The 18,696-nt window shown below is 43.3% G+C and overlaps 1 protein-coding gene across 1 annotated transcript in view; it reads left to right on the forward strand.

The window, feature by feature from the left end:
- MRPL13 (mitochondrial ribosomal protein L13) overlaps nt 1-15,575 on the forward strand; it is a 41,076-nt gene extending 25,501 nt beyond the window's left edge. Inside the window, exons 6-7 of the mRNA XM_010846185.1 lie at nt 1,942-2,063; nt 15,313-15,575. Coding sequence (XP_010844487.1) covers nt 1,942-2,063; nt 15,313-15,334 — 144 coding nt within the window. The 3' untranslated portion in view covers nt 15,335-15,575. The remainder of the gene's footprint in view (nt 1-1,941; nt 2,064-15,312) is intronic.
- The last annotated feature ends 3,121 nt before the right edge of the window (nt 15,576-18,696 follow it).

Raw genomic sequence — 18,696 nt, forward strand, 5'->3', positions numbered from 1 at the left:
AAGGGACTCTCCAACACCACAGTTCAAAAGCATCAATTCTTCGGCGCTCAGCCTTCTTCACAGTCCAGCTCTCACATCCGTACATGACCACTGGAAAAACCATAGCCTTGACTAGACGAACCTTTGTTGGCAAAGTAATGTCTCTGCTTTTGAATATGCTATCTAGGTTGGTCATAACTTTCCTTCCAAGGAGTAAGCGTCTTTTAATTTCATGGTTGCAGTCACAATCTGCAGTGATTTTGGAGCCCAGAAAAATAAAGTCTGACACTGTTTCCACTGTTTCTCCATCTATTTCCCATGAAGTGATGGGACCGGATGCCATGATCTTCGTTTTCTGAATGTTGAGCTTTAAGCCAACTTTTTCACTCTCCACTTTCACCTTCATCAAGAGGCTTTTTAGTTCCTCTTCACTTTCTGCCATAAGGGTGGTGTCATCTGCATATCTGAGGTTATTGATGTTTCTCCCGGCAATCTTGATTCCAGCTTGTGCTTCTTCCAGCCCAGTGTTTCTCATGATGTACTCTGCATATAAGTTAAATAAACAGGGTGACAATATACAGCCTTGACGTACTCCTTTTCCTATTTGGAACCAGTCTGTTGTTCCATGTCCAGTTCTAACTGTTGCTTCCTGACCTGCATACAGATTCCTCAAGAGTTAGGAACACACTAAAACTAAAAAGAGGTAATTATATCTGCAGTCCCTGTGGAAATGCCCACAGGACACTAAGTATTGATATCTTATTGTTCCTTCAGTAGACGCTCCTGAATTAACCTATCATCCAGATCCACAGTATGATTCCTTTGCCTTACTTCTGTTCCAGGAGCACAATATAAATGTCAGTTCTTTCGGTTATCCATGCTCTTCATTTTATCATTCCCCTTATTTAGTGCAGTTCTCTCAAGATGCCTCTCAAATATGTGCTTTACTCTTTAGTCTGCTTTTCGTTTACTCAGGTTCAGACTTTTTCACATCTTACCTTTCCTTTCATTTTTCTGAAGCCTCGGCAGTATGCCCAGCGGGAATCAGCTCTGGAAGGCGCCCTGAGTAAAGGCACGGGGGTTTCAGCGTGGACCAGCGCTGGGAGGGCTTGCTCAGGAGCGCTGGCCCTTGTGGACAAGGAGCCTTGGAGGGGCTGGGAGTGAGCACACTGGTGTGGCCCGGTAGTTAGAGCTGCGTCCGGAGAGATTCTTAACCAAGGAGTAACTTCTTAAAAATCGGAAGCCTTTAGAACCATGATCTTTAGATTTTTCTTTCTATATCATCCCCTAGCACAATTTCTGGTTCATAGAAGGAGTTCAGTAAATGCTTGCTGGCTAAATGACTCAAGGATCCAGCAGATTTTCATTTTTGAAAGGTTTTTTTGGCAAAAACATGAAGCATAAATTGAAAAAGGTTGTGGCACTGGAAGCAACAGACCTCGTACAAACAGTCATCAGATGAAACATTATGAGAAGGATCCAGGGCAGTGCTTTTTTTGCTGTTGAAAGGAGGAGGAAAAAATTAAACAATATTCAGAAAAAGTAGAATTTAGTGACCAGATACTTGTCAAAATTGAAGATGTCTGATTCATCATTAGAAATGTTTGTCAAGATTAAAATATAAAATGTGTTATTGTAAACATTCTTCTATTTATTATTTCTTAATACTTACTAAGAATTACTAAGGGCTTCCCTGGTGGCTCAGAGGATAAAGCATCTGCCTGCAATACAGGGGATTCAGGTTTGATCCCTGGGTCAGGAAGATCCCCTTGAGAAGAGAACGTCTACCCACTCCAGTATTCTTGCCTGGAGAACGCCATGGACAGAGGAGCCTGGCGGCTACAGTCCATGGGATTGCAAAGAGGCAGACACAACTAAGGGACTAACACACTTACACACAAGAATTGCTAATTACTAAGAATGGATTTGAAGAAAGTAAGCCTAAATTTTTGTTTGATCTAGGATATACCAGAAGATATTCTTAAGAATTTAACAGAAGAGCTTCCTCAACCACGAAAAGTGCCCAGACGTCTAGATGAGTACACACAAGAAGAAATAGAGGCTTTCCCAAGAGTTTGGTCTCCGTAAGTCTTCTTTTCCTTCCCGTCTTTGTTTTTATTGTCTTTTTAACCTGAGTTCAGTGTTTCCTATTTGCCTATCCAAATGATAAGGTCCTTGAAGGTGGGAAGTACGAACTTTTTTCACTCCCTTGGATACTTTTTGCGGCTTTTCCCTACAAATAAACTCTAGCTGTAGGTGGTAGAACCAGAAGTCTCAAAGTCCTAAGACTTTGCTAGGTAAGTGCAAGGATGTTCATAGGGGCCTATAAATTATCAGATATTTTGTTTGGAATAACATAACTTGGATTGATTATAGTCTCTTGGAATGATAAATGAATTGTCTTTACCTAAAACCGAGTAATTCTGCATTTTCGGGATTGCTTCACTAAGCCAAGAATGAGATCCAATGAGAGTCATCTGTTCTGGACGCTTGCACAGTCTGTCCAAGTAGAGGAGTAAAAGAAGAAACACCGCTCCCCTCCCCTGTGCAGTGTCTTCCGCCTGTGGCCAGAAGCCTGCCTAGGTCACACACGACTCCCATCTCGCTGTTTCTAGGCGGCTTTGCCTGGCCTGCCAGGCTCTTCGTCACCTCCTCAGCTTACGTTCTTCTCCCTTCACAGTGCTGGGCTCTCAGTAACAGACTGTACAGAACTGGCACCCCTTTTATGCCATTTAGCTCTTCCATGACTTTGTGCTATCAGTTCAGTTCAGTTGCTCAGTCGTGTCCGACTCTTTGCAACCCCATGAAGCGCAGCACGCCAGGCCTCCCTGTCCATCACCAACTCCTGGAGTTCACTCAGACTCATGTCCATCGAGTCAGTGATGCCATCCTGCCATCTCATCCTCTGTCGTCCCCTTCTCCTCTTGCCCCCAATCCCTCCCAGCATCAGAGTCTTTTCCAGTGAGTCAACTCTTCGCATGAGGTGGCCAAAGTACTGGAGTTTCAGCTTTAGCATCATTCCTTCCAGAGAAATCCCAGGGCTGATCTCCTTCAGAATGGACTGGTTGGATCTCCTTGCAGTCCAAGGGACTCTCAAGAGTCTTCTCCAACACCACAGTTCAAAAGCATCAATTCTTCGGCAAGTCTTTAGAGTAGAGTACAAGTCTTTAGAGTATTCTATTTTAAATGTTTTTGACTTTGCTGACTTATTTCAAGGTTCACCTTTATTAAGTCTGCAAATAATGAGCAAAATAGTATTATTAGTGATCAGTTATATTAGTACTTTCAAATCGCCCAGCACTCTGCTAGATGGTTTACATACGCCGTATGTAATTCTCTGGCCAGTAAGAGAAATGTGTCCTTCCTGTTTTTAAGACTGAGTCAGAGGTTTGGCTGATTGTAGTACAGCCTGAATTTGAAACTAATTCCAGTCCTGTGTTCTTTCCACAAAAACAAACTTTCATTGTCTTTTGCAACAAATAGTATGAGCACTCTCTGCTGTGCGAGAGGCTGCAGTAAGCAGGACACGCATTGGAGGGGCTGCCACTAGGGTACTCACGTCACTCAGTCTACGGACTGCTGTTGAGTTATGCCATGCGCTGTAAGTGTGATAGGTGCCAAAGGGATACACACGATGAAGCCTGGTAAACGCACCTTCTTCCCTGTAATCCTTGAGCTGGGTTAGGCCACCTACATAGGGTCTTGTTATAAAAGAATAAATTATTTTACTGTATTTAATCTCATGCAGTTAAACATATGTTGTCTGGTTAGCACTGATCACAGTGACTCATCAGGTAGGCACTCAGCACATACTTAATGAATGAATAAATGAAGAAATAGAGTATCTTTTTTATCAGGTTTTATAAATGAGGTAAAAATAATCTTTATAAGATATAAAGCTATTGATACTTTCATGAAATTTACATTTAGGACAAATCATTTTAAGTTGTTCTTAGAGATTTGCATGGTCATTTACTGAAGACGTATCCAACCTACCTTTTCCTAGTTAGACTACATAGAAGTTACATTTATGGTTAAACTCAGCCCACGTAAACACAGAACGTTCTTCTAGGAAGATGTTAACATTTTTAAAAGTTCTTTAAAGGAGATGTGGAATTTAAATTAATCCTTAACTTCTAGAAATCATTTATTAGCTTAAATTTACCAGTCTGAAACCTTTTATTTACTAAAAATTCACAATAAAATAGACTGCATGTAACATAGACAACATTTACTTCAAACGTAATAACTCTGGAAAAAGCAGACTCAGGCACTCAGTTGAAAAAATGTTTTAATTTGGGGGTTTTACTAAATGTTCATTGCAGAAAATAAAAATAAGATATAAATGTAGGTAAACAATGTCGCCACACTTAACATTTTGGTGTGCTCGCTTCCTGTTTCTGTGTTAGTTTTTGTGCTGTGTATGTGTGTTTGTATGTTTTACAAACTCGGGGAATCATGATTTTGCGCGAAATACGGTATCGCTGTACCTTTTCCCGATTACACGATTTTTTCCCCCCACAAGCATGATCTTCAGTGGCTTTAAGATATGATACCAGTTTTATTCTGTAAATCTAAATATCTCATACCTGATTTTCTTACAGAAACCCTGTCATAATTCTTGCCGAGATGGGAAACAGGTCTTTTTTTAGAGCCTGGAGACGCCAAAGGTGGTCTTTAGTTGCGTGACCACACACACGTTATGCTTGTGGCCATGCGTGTCGTTCATGTTCTGAAGTATGTGCTAAGTGAGTTACACCAGCATAATGGTGTAATAACCGTCCACAACAAATTATAGTCAGTGTTGAAAGAGCACTGATCAAACTGCCTGTTCTATTGCTAAATGTTCCTGGCTCATTTAAAACAAGCTAGAAGCTGACTGAGTGCCTTCTTTATATTAAGGGAAGTAGAAAGGGCTTTTCTAGAATTATTTTAAGGAGACTTTTAGTGAAACTTGGAGCTGCCTGATCCACGTTTGAGGTATTATTCTGGGAATGGATTTTCCTGCCCCTTCTTTCCATTCAGGTTTCCCTGTGGCAGGAATACACATCAGACACCAGGCTTTCCTGTGAGCTTTAATAAAGTTGATCTTTCCTCACCACTACCACACAGTATCTGTTAACTTATATGAGTATACACTTACTGCAATTACAGGTATACTAGCCATTAAATTGTTCAACATTTTATTCTTCTGAGTATTAGAGCTGACACCAAGTCTAATTTTTTTTTTTTAAGTCACGGAATGCATATGACCAGGAAAAATGTATATATACATCTTTGTATCAACCAAAAACGTATTGCCTAAGAAACAGATGCTCCTTTAGGTCAGGGCCGTCTGACAGACTTTTCACGTTGATGCATAGCTGAGCTAGTACAGTAGCTGCTGGCTTCTGTGACTCTTGAATGCTTACACTGTGGCTAGTGTATCTCGGAATTGAATTTTCAAGTTTACGTATGTAATTTGACTTAAGTTTTAGTAGCTTCATGTGGCTTGTTGTTCAGTCGCTAAGTCGTGTCTCTTTTGTGACCCCGTGGACTGTAGCCCACCAGGCTCCTCTGTCCATGGGATTTCCCAGGCGAGAACACTGGAGGGGGTTGCCACCTCCTTCTCCAGGGGACCTTCCCCATCCAGGGACTGAGCCCATGTCTCCTGCATTGCAGGCGGGTTCTTGACCACTGAGCCACCAGGGAAGCCCCTCATGTGGCTAGTGACTACTTTAATGGACTGTGCTGTTTTAGTTGTTTACTGCTTAATAAAGTTCAAGTATAAAATAGGATATATATTAGGATCACAATTAAAATATTTGACACACCATGCCGTCCTTAAAAATGGCATTCCCCATTACTAATAGATTGGCTTTTATGAGAAAAAAATTTTTTTCTCCTTTTAGAGAAGGAACCAACTTAAAATATTCTTTTGTTCCACCCAAAATAGCTAAGGCAAGAGTATAATCTTCCTTTGGAATGTAGTAATTGGAAATTATTCAAGATAGATATGACAGGTAACCTGTAGAGACTTGACTGAGATGAATGTCCCTAGATTGCACCATAAATAAATAGACATGAAAATAGCTTGCTCTGGTTTCTGTTTCCCTAGCAATAAAACCAAACACATTTATAGTATAAAAAGGTACATTTCATAATTGAAGCTATCATTAGCTTTTGGTTCAGTGTAAGCTCTTTAGCTTTTCTGTTAGAGATGAAAATCTTTTGAGCAGCAATAACAGTTGTCAGACTAAGCTTTGAATGACCTTGAAACCAAGTCACCCAGTAGGTGACTAACAAAATTGTATTAATCTTAATTGAATAGCTAATCATTTTAAATCACTTAAAAAGTTACATTCCCTCAGGGCTAACTTCAGCATACTCTAGATTTTCTTATGCTGGTTGTTTATTTTTTAAAAAAAATGGTATACAAGACAGAAAGAAACTGGTGTTTATGAGGAAACTCTAAATATGTTGTATGACTAAAGCCATTTTCTCAGATGAGAAGTATCATCCATGCACCTCAGTTAAATTAGTGTGTATCCTTGGTGTATTAGTATTTTTTATATCTCATGGATATAAAAACTGTGTCAGAGAAAGTTAGGTCAGAGTGTGTTATAAAGTTTTATTTGGCATTTCCTTACGCATTCGCCATATGAACATGGTGATCATAGGGTATGCACTTAGACCTTGTTTCTCAGAGAGAAAATAGCACTATCTCTTCTCACAGTTCAGTTGCCTGAGTTTGTAGCTTTCAAACGGTCAGCTTATTTTAATTCTGTCAATAATTATTTCCAGGATCATTGAGGTTTTGCCAACGTTACAAAACCACAACAATCATGGAAATTATAATGCTGTCACTGTAATGGAAATTTTTCATTATGTAGGGTAAAAATAAAACTTGTTTCATTTGAAACTTTTTTAATTTTCAGTTTTTCAAAATTCTGTAGGAGAGCTTTTCTTTGGAAAAAACTAGGTGTAAGGAAAATTTCAACTTGAATTGCTTCACAGTATCCACAGAATGATGAAACAAAACCAAAAAAGAAATGTGTTTTTTTACTCCTCACCCGTTAAATCCGTAATGCTTTATTTTAAGCATAGCCCCCACCTTTGCAGAGAAGCTAAGTGTGGAAAGTCTCAGCCTTCGTGAATGCTTGAAGACAGCCTGTGGGATGAGAACCCAGCCCCTGGTCTGACACTGCCCACAGAGCGCCCTTAGAAGTGGGCCTGGGCCGGGGGAGGCTGCGAGGGTGCCGGGCCCCGCAGTCGTCCTTGCTGGAAGCAGGGTTAGACTTAGGCAGTGTCACGGTTCACCTGTACAGCTCTGTAGAAAGGAAGACAGAGCCAGGAGTGGAAGCACAGCAGAGGGGCCTGGTGAGCATCCCGTCCAGGCAGTACGCAGCCTGGAGGAGGCCGGGGCATGAGCTTTCTACTCGCCCTTCTGTGTGGAAGCTGTTCATCCCCCAAATCTGCCCCTTAAAAAATAACAGTAATTTCACCTATGGCTTTCTAAAAATGTGCTTCAGGTCAGAGACTTAATTCAAGACAGTGGAGAGGAGTTTTACCTTTTCAAAACCCATAAAGAACTGGGATCTGGGCATCTTCAAGATTTTCCATAATTGTACGCTAGTCTAGTCATGTGGCATTTTCCTGCAAGATTTAACTTAATTTTGCTGCACTTCACAGTCAGAAGTTATTGGCTGGACTCGGGGAGCAAGTTTACGTTCCAGCTTTTCCATCATTTCAACCAGCTCAGCACTGGCCTAAACCATAGACCTCAGCATTTCCAGTCCTGAACTTTGCTCAAATCAAGCCTTCTAAACTATACTGTTCTTTTGGATAGGAACACATTAGGACTGGTTGCTAAAATAAAAAGCAGTCTCTGTGTAAGAAACCAAAACCAAATCATTTATATTCCCTAGCCAATAGAGCTATGACTTAAAAGTGACAGTTGAGTGCAACAATAATTCCTATTCATTTTTATTGAAAACAATTTGCGTTTTAAAGAAGTCAGACAGTCTTTTTTTATATTGGAGCATGCTTCATTTACGTGCTGTGTTAGTTTCAGATGTACAGCACAGTGATCCAGTTACACACACACGCCTATTCTTGTTCAGATTCTTTCCCCACATAGGTTATTACAGAGCATTGAGTCGAGTTCCCTGTGCTGTACAGTAGGTCCTTGTTGATTATCTGTTTTATATATAACTGTGTGTATGGGCTTCCCTGTGGCTCAGCTGGTAAAGAATCTGCCTGCAATGCAGGAGACCAGGGTTCAGTCCCTGGGTCGGGAAGATCTCCTGGAGGAGGGCATGGCCACCCACTCCAGTGTTCTTGCCTGGAGAACCCCATGGACAAGGAGCCTGGCAGGCTGCAGTCCATGGGTCGCGAAGAGTGGACACGACTGACCAGGCACACAGCAGTGTGTGTGTGAACCCTGACCTAATTTACCCCTCCCCGCTTTTCCCGTTTGGTAACCATAAGTTTGTTTTCTGGTCTGTGAGTCTCTTTCCATTTTGCAAATAAGTTCATCTGTATCATTTTTTGGATTCCACACACAAGTGATATCATGTGCTGTTGTCTCTGCTTAGTATGATGAGTCGGACACGACTGAAGTGACTTGGCGGCGGCGGCAGCGTGACCACGTCGCTACAGGTGGCAGTGCGCCGTCCTTCTTACGGCTGAGCAGTGCCCACTGTGCCTGGGAGTGCACTCGGTTTTAAAGGAGTCCCCACTGAGCACTTCCTGGTCGGCTGCTGGCAGTGTCTGGGTGAACGAGCCTGGCAGTGCCCACTGTGCCTGAGAGTGCGCTTGGTTTTAAAGGAGTCCCCACTGAGCACTTCCTGGTCGGCTCCTGGCAGTGTCTGGGTGAACGAGCCTGGCAGCACGCTTGCTCTGCCTGTTACCTGTACAGCTGCCATCTTCAGTTCAAGGAATATGAACTTGGATCCCAGATTTCCTGGGATGATTTATTCTAAATAATTGCATTCTTCCAGTGAAAGTGACTTAAAACTCTGTCAACCTGACCGTTTATATCTCTTAAGATTATTCCACTATCCAGATTTTATCCTAGTCTTTTAACTGTTTTCTTGGAGTAAGCATTTTACTTATTATTTAAAAGTGAAAAGATATAAAGCCTAAAGGAGAGTAAAATATTTTTGAAATTTATTACACTTAAGTTATACTCTGTGAAGAATTGATGCTTTTGAACTGTGGTGTTGGAGAAGACTCTTGAGAGTCCCTTGGACTGCAAGGAGGTCCAACCAGTCCATCCTAAAGGAGATCAGCCCTGGGATTTCTTTGGAAGGAATGATGCTAAAGCTGAAACTCCAGGACTTTGGCCACCTCATGCGAAGAGTTGACTCATTGGAAAATACTCTGATGTTGGGAGGGATTGGGGGCGGGAGGAGAAGGGGACGACAGAGGATGAGATGGCTGGATGGCATCACTGATTCGATGGACGTGAGTCTGAGTGAACTCCGGGAGTTGGTGATGGACAGGGAGGCCTGGCGTGCTACGACTCATGGGGTTGCAAAGAGTCGGACACGACTGAGCGACTGAACTGAACTGAACTAAGTTATACTCAGTTTCATGAATTTACAACAGAAATTTGAATGCTCTTTTTCCTTTGGAAAATAAATTCATCGTAATGGGATGAACACTGTTGTCTCTCTATTTGAACTACAGTATAAACCATGTGTTTTATAGCTTTATGTTTCATTTTATTCAAAAACCAAATGCATTTTTTTCTGCCATTTTACAATGAAAGCTAAAATTCCCAAAAAGATTTTTCCTGAACTCAGAAGATTCTTCATAGAAATGTCCCCAGTTTCAAGATAATACAGATGTGTTGGTTTCTTAGCATTTTTGTGTTCTGAACTTGAGTGTCTTCATTTTTGAGATGTGTCTGCTTCATTTTAGCGAGTGACAGTGTTGTGCTTATGTAACTTGGCGAGTGGCAGCTAGTGTTTTGCATGAGGATTCGTGTGGTAAAGGATTTGCTATAGAAAATGGGGAACCATGTGAGCTGTGGTATGATTTCAGATGCCCAAGCAACCACAAGCACATAGGATACTTTCTACAGCTCCCAGAGGCCTTTGTGTCTTCATTCGAAAAAAGTGATATTATTGTGCAAAGCTACATTGCTTTTAAAGGCAGTTTTCTGCTGGTGACAAGTATTAAGCTCTAAGTGAGTTGTTGCTGTAAAGCATTGAATACCTATGAAGTTTAGCACACTTTAGAAAATGAATTGAGAAAGTCTTAACGTAGGCAAACTCTTTGAAGATTCGTTAATCTCCAAGTAAACCCTAAATGCGTGTATGAGAACGTCAGACTTTGAGCTTTCTCTTCAGAGGTCGGTGTGTGTGTGTCTCCCTCTGTTAAAAGCGCTCTCAAGACAGGCTGCGCCTCGCTCTGCTGTTTCCCGCACCCAAGGTGGACCTGGTGCTCAGGAATCTTGGTTGAAGGAGACTGAATGAGTGGACTCGTACCTCCCTTAAAGAGGAATTGACTTTTAATTCATTGTGTGATGAATTCATATCTTGGTCTTTGTTGCTTATTTAAATATTGCTTAATGCCTCTAGCTAAACTAGAATTTTCTCTCAACAGTCTACTTTGGTGCAACTCTGGTGTACCCAATTTTGGATACTTTGTATTACATATATAAAGAAAAGACCATGCTAATTTCATTAATTTAAGTTTTATTTCTATCAATAACTTTCTATTAAGAATTAATAGGTCTTAGCTTTTTATAACAGCACATGAAATGTCTCCAAAGTTTTCCTGAGGTTCTAAACTATTGTAAAATGAAAGCGGTTATTATTTACAGATTGTTGTTGTTCAGTCGCTAAGTCCTGTCTGACTCTCTGCAACTCCATGGACTGAAATCCAGCGGGCTTCTCTGTCCATGGGGTTCTTCAGGCAAGAATACTGGAATGATTTGCCATTTCCCCCTCCAGGGGATCTTTCTGGACCAGAGATCCATCCCACGTCTCCTGCATTGGCAGCCGGATTCTGTAGCACTGAGCCACCTGGGAAGCCCTTATTTCCAAATGTGTTACCAGTGTAAATATCTGCTAGTTCAAAACTTCATACATTGTATTTGCAATGAAACAAAGAACTATGGCTAATACAGACTAAATTACCTGTCATCTATCTGGCAAAAGATCAAGCCATTTCATTAAAGTTCATTAAAGTTTCAAACAGCATTTAAGTATCTGTAGGCTGAAAAGGAATATACTAGTTGCCAGATTTCTTGCTTTTAAAAATTACTTAATCTAGAAAGGAGAGTACGTAGATCTAAACATAAAATAGGATAAACGTGTAGCAACATCTGAGAATTCAGTTCTGATTAAGGTAATGTTGCTGTACATACATTAGCTTTTAAACTAATACAGTTTTAAAAATTTAAAGAACCTTAATACAGTGACATTCACTCAGTTAAAGCTACAGTTAATCTTTCTTTGATGACAGATGTCAAAGGAATTTTAGTATCCAGCCTCTGTAGATGTTATCATAATTTATAGTTAGCTGTTGTTGTGTCAGAAAAGCATAAAACTGCCTATTAAGAGAGTCCTCTGGTGGGTAAAGAGCCAGAAGGGTGCTATATATCAACTGGGAAAATCTCTTGCTAATAAGGAATTGTGTTGTTTTCTATTAGGCGCGGCATAGCTTTAGAAATTTCTACCGAAAGTGCTTCTTCAGCATCTTCAGTCACCTCCTCTGTCTTAGGAATAGCTCTGTGGGAGGTCTGAGGTCCATGGACCAGACTTGCACCACAGGGGAGCTTGTTAGAAACGCAGAGTCATGACCTTTTACAGACTTAACTGAATCAAAATCTGCAAGTGATTCGCATGCCCGCTGCTGTTGGAGATGCGCTCAGGCACATGGCCCTCCCTTCCCGTTCTCGCCGGGTGGGCCTGCTGTTGGTGGAAGGGAGTGAGCGGGCCCAGCGCGTAGTGTGTGTCCCCGCTTCCATTGGTGTGGGCGGAGAGAAAGGCAGAACCACATTTAACACAAACACCTCCTTCTTCCCACGGGGGTGCCTCCTGAAGCCATGTAGTATTTTTAATTGCCTCCTACATAAGTTGATTTTTCTAGCCCTGCTAACATCTAAAATATCTAGTCCCTTGGCCACGATACTGTTCTTGACACCAGCCCCACCTCGGAAGCCAGTTAACCACCTGCAAAAGATTCCGAAAGAGGAAAGGGTGACTTTGTGAGCGCGGTAACGTTTGCAAGGCGGTCACTACAATGACGAGTGTCTTAACGCCTCCACAGCGTGCAGGGTGCTGTCCTAATTGCTGGACACATGAGACGGATCATGTCGGGACTGTGCCTTCCGTGATGGGACACATGAACAGAACGGGGCTTGCGAGCAGGGGTCAGAGGTCTGCGGTGGGGCGCTGCCCTTCCCTGCCGGCTGCACGTCCTTCGGTCCCTCAGCTCCTCTGAGGGCCCGCCTGGTCAGCTGTGTGGGGTTGACGACACTGTCTTTCTCACTGTGTGGCTAGGAGGGTAACATGAGACTGTTCCTGTGGGGTAGTTAATGTACTTCACGGCATCTAAGCACCCGGCACTGTTAATCTACATAAACACCAAATATTGTTTACATTCAGAGCAGTATTGACTCATTTACGTAGGGCAAGCGCAGTTTGAGAAACTGTAATAGAAGCAAGCATGGAGTTCCTGGCAGTCTCAGGGAAAAGAGCCCTGCCTCAGAAAGGAAGAGTTGTGTAGGGTTTCCCAGAACATGTGATTTTGTGGGTGGGTTTTGCAGGATTAGTCAAGTCTACAGACGGTAAAGTGTCTGCCTGCAATGCGGGAAACCTGGGTTCGATTCCTGGGTCTGGAAGATCCCCTGGAGAAGGAAACAGCAATCCACTCCAGCACTCTTGCCTGGAAAATCCCATGGATGGAGGAGCCTGATAGGCTACAGTCCATGGGGTCGCAAAGAGTCAGACACGACTGAGCGACTTCACTCACCAGGCAGGGAAATGTAAGAGATATTTCAAATGCAGAAAATACCAAGTGCCCAAGTCCAGTGGTGTGAAAGTTCTTATCTGGACAGCAGCAGGGAGTGTCGTGGGGCCAGAAGAGACAGGGTGTGGAACAATGACTCAGAGCAGTTACCCGGGGCCATTACGGAGGCTGGTTTGTGTGGACTTCTGAGACGTTTGAATCTGACAGAGTGGAGAGCTGGTGAAAATGCTTCCACTGGGGAGGTGGGATAGCAGTCTGTGTTAGAGCCTCTCTAGAGATCAGGCCTTCAGGCGCTGTGGCCATAGACTGTTAGAGCCTCTCAGATGTCTTTCTCTTTCCCCGTTTCTCCTAAACTCCAAATCCTGCTTACTGGCTGCCTGCCATGTCCAGATAGCATGTACAAAACCAGGCTCCTTCCCTTCAAACTCTGTTCTTCTGCTTGTATTCCCCCTCCTGAAAAACAGATAGCATTGCCGTTTCCCGTGTTCTTCAAGCTGAAGATTAATAGTGGCCCTTGAAGTGTCCTTTTGCAGCAGCTCCTTCCTCTGCGGTCCCTCCGCTCTCTCCCTTCCCTTTCTTAAGTCCTCACCTCCGTTCCTCTCTCACCTGCCTGAGTCCTGACGGGCCTCATCTCCATCCTCCGCACTGTCTCCACAGGGTCACAGAATTGAGCTTCATTAGCCCCCTTTCCTTCAGGTCACAGTCAGCATGTTTACCTGACAGATCACAGCCTTCACACATGCTTCCTAGTTCACTCCTAAGTCCCAACAAAAGGTACTTTCGTCATCTCATTGTGAATAAATTGACTTTTGGTGTGGAAACAACCAGACTGTGGCTAAGCACGTTTAATTTGAGTGGAATTGTAGAAACTCCTTGTCAGGACGCCTTGTTAGAATCTTAGCTTTCCTTCCAGTGGCATCACCACCTCCCTTTTTTAATTATGTGAACCAGCTGGATGGGAGAAGAAATTGTTTCTTAAAAGGCACTGGTGTCTCTCGACTGGGAGCTTGGACTGTATGGAGTCACACCCGCAAGACTAAAAGGGCAAGTTTTGGAGCCCCTTCCAGCTATTGTGTATCAAGTTGTAAATTCCCAGACTTTGGATTCAGTATGAAAAGACATTTGAAAAGAGATTTCAAAAACAGCCACAAAATGCTGCAGTTTCTCTTCTTGTTACAGAATGATGATGGTGAAGCATGTTTGGATAGTTTTTAAGTGTTAGGTCGTTCACTTACTTAGATACCAGAAGCTGCTCCTCCTGTCTGGGCTGTCTGGTCTTTTTTTTTAATACTCTATAAATGTAGAAGGGATGAGATAAGTTGTTTCAGGGCAAACAGACTTCACCTTTTAAAGGAACTCAAACTATCGAATATTTTTACAGTTGTTTCAGAAATATCTATTTAGTTTACTTATTACTAAATTCCTTCTGAAAATTCCGCAGGCGTCCAGTACCCACAAATACACTACACTCTGTAAAAGATAATGAGACACAAACACTTCTTACATTTTGTAAGATCCTTTCCCTCATTTTCTCCATTTTTGAAATTAATATTTCTCTGAAAATGTTGTTTTATTTTACTACTAGAAGGAACTGTCAGGTAAGATTAATCCTATAAATATATAAATGAAGAAAAGACCTTACGTATGTACATAGTAAGAGACCGTATATGTACATACACATACATGTATGTAATAAATGGACGTGTGATTAAAGCACCAAAGGACTAGTGTCCACACAGTTGTTTTGTTTGCTATTATATTGAAAATTAAAGTTAGTGTATGATATAATATAAATAAAGTATTTGCTCATTCAGAATATGCTGCTGCTGCTGCTAAGTCGCATCAGTCGTGTCCGACTCTGTGCGACCCCATAGACGGCAGCCCACCTGTCTTCCCCCGTCCCTGGGATTCTCCAGGCAAGAACACTGGAGTGGGTTGCCATTTCCTTCTCCAATGCATGAAAGTGAAAAGGGAAAGTGAAGTCACTCAGTCGTGTCCAACTCTTAGCGACCCCATGGACTGCAGCCTACCAGGCTCCTCCGTCCATATCTTTGTGTATAATCCTTTCTATTAAAAGGGCTTTGGGGAAATTGAATTCAGGCTTATTCGTACATACATTCATGTATGGGCACATGGGAGCCTATATTTATACTCTCAAAAGAACTTGGAAATTGCCACAGAACTATTCTACTTTGCAGTAATTTGGCCTTAATGTTTTTCACCAAAAATTTAGACATAATATTTGGAGATATTTCTTGGTGAACAGTTACTTTCATTTTAGATTAGAAAAATAATCTTCCTGCATCAGGCAGGAGAAAGTGAAATAATAAGTCGTTAAAAAAATAAACACTGTTTTTTGTCTTTCAGACCTGAGGATTATCGGCTGTAGGAGGAAGAAAATTTCAGAAAATAACGGTGTGGTGCTTGAAACTCCTTCCTCAGGGCAGGATGAAGCAATAGCTGCCTTCTGGAAGGAAGCCTGCTCTGGGGGCTGAAAGTTTGTGGGGAAAGGTCGGGAAGGGGTATCCCTTCATTAGGAAATTGCAGTAAGATGTCATTTTATAGAATTGTTTTATTGTATAGTGCTATTTGAATGTTGGAAATGATAAGAATAAAACTGCGCCTTACTTCGTTCAGTGTCCCATTTAATGAGAAAAGCAGACCCAGGTGGTGTGGCAGCTGTGGTCGCCAAGTGCCCGTCAGCGCCGTCTTCTCAGCTCAGCTCCGGTTCTGGACGCCTGGGGACAAGGCCCTCCGCTCGTCTCCTTTCAGGGACTGTTGTATGTAACCCACCAACTCAGCAAGGCAGGGCTTGCCTGAGCTCCTTTCACACTGCTTCACCTTCTTCTGTGTCCCACAGAGCTTGCTGCTTTCCGTGTCTGCGCCCCGAAACCTGCAACGCTGTGTGTCCACGAAGCTCCTGTTGGCCCCTCTTCTCCTCTGTCCTGGGCGCTGCGACTGCCCCGCTGGAATCAATGTGTCCAGCAAAGTCTCCTCCGGAAATTCAGCAGCTAAGACCCTGCGTTTGGGGTTTTTATGGTGGTGTGCCCTAGCCAGTCAAGGAGCGGCTTTCAGACCACTCCTCCCACTCATGCAGCAAATACACACTGAGCCTGATACAGGCGTTGGGGAGCAGAAGTCACCTGTCTTCCCTACACCTTCACACGCACCAAAGAGCCTGCCGTCTGTCACGGGTGGAAAGGAGCTGGGGCTCGACCCGCACGCGCATGCCTGCGCCTGGCGGTTGCAGGTGCTGGAGTGACTGTGTGAGCTATGGCTGAAGTCCACTGGGGGAAAAGGTAACATTAAACATAAAGCATCGCTGTTAAGCACCTTTAACGGACCAAACACAGCTGCTTTATATAAATTAAAATTAATTCCTACATCAACCAATATTGTACACAAGATTACCTCCCCGTTTAAAGATGGGCCCAAGGCGGCGGCAGTAAACCTGACCACGTCACAGACCTGCTGAGTGGTGCCGTCGGGACTTGAAGCCAGGCAGCCCGGCTCAGGCGGCCATGGACTTAGCCACCACTAGAGGAGAAAAAGTCAGTACGTATGTATCACAAATTCAAGAATAAAGTAACCGTGACCTGCCACCAGGAAGTGGCAGTTACGTTTCAGACTTTTGGGCCAGAAAGAAGCCCCACCTCTTCCTTTAGACGTGTGATGTTGGGTGTGAGCGGGTGTGAAAAAAGCCCCCAGCTCCTGCTAGAGCAGCTTTCACAGGGAGGGCTTCTGTATCCCCAAAACAGGTGTACCTCAAGCACCTAGAACCATGCCCGGCAGGTCCAATCCCTGGTTGGGAAGATCCCCTGGAAGTGAAAATGGCAACCGGCTCCAATATTCTTGTTTAGAAATCCCCGTGGACAGAGGAGCCTGGTGGGCTCCAGTCCACTGGGTCCCAAAGATTCGGACACGACTGACCACAAACACGGGCCTGTCATAGCGTCAGCTCTGCACTTCCATGGATGCAGAACCAGCGGGTGCAGAGGGCTTCTGATGCCACAGTGTGAAGGACTCGGGTTTTCAGATTTTGGCATCCACAGGGAGTCCTCAGAACCATTCGCCCACAGATACCAAGGGACCACTGTTAAATATTCAGTAAGAACATTGAGACTCTCACTTGCTGAGTGAGAGCCCATTTGGCCGCGTAGGGGCTGTCCAATCCTCCAGACCCGTGTAGACCTAAAAGGGATATGTTGTTGGACTGAATTCCTCCTGCTCTCGGGGGCTCACTCCATTTTGCATTCAGAGTAGAGGCTTTTATACCAAATGGCTTTCAGAAGCAGGAGCTATCAGACTTCCCGGTCCTGCCCATTTGCCGTTCCTTGAGAGTTTAACAGCCAGATCTCTGTTTCTTCAGAGAACATAAACACAGGGAGCCAAATAAAACTCACAGCTCATGCAGGGGACCGGGAACTCGAGGGGGCAAGACAAGCTGAACTGTTAGACTCGTCGCTCATATCAAAATAGGTTGAATAGAAGAAACAAGAACTGGAAAAAAAAAAATACAAACTCTTACATGAAGGAAATTCTACTCCAAATATCACATGGGGAGGAAAAGAAAGCTGATATACATACTCTGTTGCAACATTGCCTGTAACACGCAAATTAGAACAGATAAGGAGTCAAGTCACTAAAATCAAAATTCTGTTTGCTCATGCGCGGTTTTTCACCAGGTGCTAAGTGTTATGCTGTTGGGTAACACCAGCTAAATGTGGAAAGCCCCATCCAGTTGAACATAACGACGGTGGAAGAACAACCCACAACAGCTGTCTCTCGTTTTACCCATGTGACTGCCTGCTGTTTCTCTTCAGTAAAGCATGAGTTAGTATCCTGATTATAAGTAGCAAAGGAAAAGGAAAAACCTGAAGTATTGTGGAGTTTTGAAAGGAGAGAAAATGTATTTTGCAATAGCCAGAGGGCAAAAGTAATCACATTAGCGAACACAGAGACAACACTTTAAAAAAGAGCTTAATCAAGTTTCCGATAACCGCCTGCTTTCTGGGGAACTGAAAACCAAAAAGCACTCATTGGAATGGGTTAAGGATAACTGTGGTTTCCCAGGCTCAAGTGTAAAGAATCCATCAACCAATGCAAGACTCAAAAGACGTGGGGTCGATCCCTGGGTTGGGAAGATCCCGTGGAGAGGGCATGGAAACATCCCCATGGACAGAGGAGCCTGGTGGGCTGCAGTCCATGGAGTCACAACGAGTGGGACATGACTGAGCACACAAGACACAGGCTAACTAACCTCCTCCAGCAGGAGAGCACGTGTGTCCCCCGAGCTCAGCCGGGGTCCTGCAGACGTGGGTATACGAGAAAGGGCGAGTCGCAAAGCCAGGAGAGCTGGGCTTCTGTTTTAAGCCAGTTCAGGGGAATGAGAAATAGATCAATAAGCCACAGATACCAACCTCTGCTTTCCCGTTTTACTTGGAAAACTACAGTGTTCCTCCCAGTCCTCCTCCATGGTTCACAAGCCACAACTATTTGCTATCAACACCACCAAGCGAGCTTCATGTCTTATCAAAAGAGCATTCTATATTCACTGTAATTTTTTTTTAAATTAGGAACTTCTGACGTTTAAAATTCTGAGAGTTTTCTTGTATCACAAGATGGTGTAAGGTTTGAGATTTCTGCCTCACATCTGTTTTCCCATAAGCCCATAACACACCAGGCAGGGATTCGTTTATAGGACCGCATATGCCACTTCATAGTACAGACAGCAGTTGCTGCTGCTGCTGC

Source organism: Bison bison, unplaced genomic scaffold (assembly GCF_000754665.1).
Source record: "Bison bison bison isolate TAMUID 2011002044 unplaced genomic scaffold, Bison_UMD1.0 scf7180017864233, whole genome shotgun sequence".
Taxonomy (NCBI): Eukaryota; Metazoa; Chordata; class Mammalia; order Artiodactyla; family Bovidae; genus Bison; species Bison bison.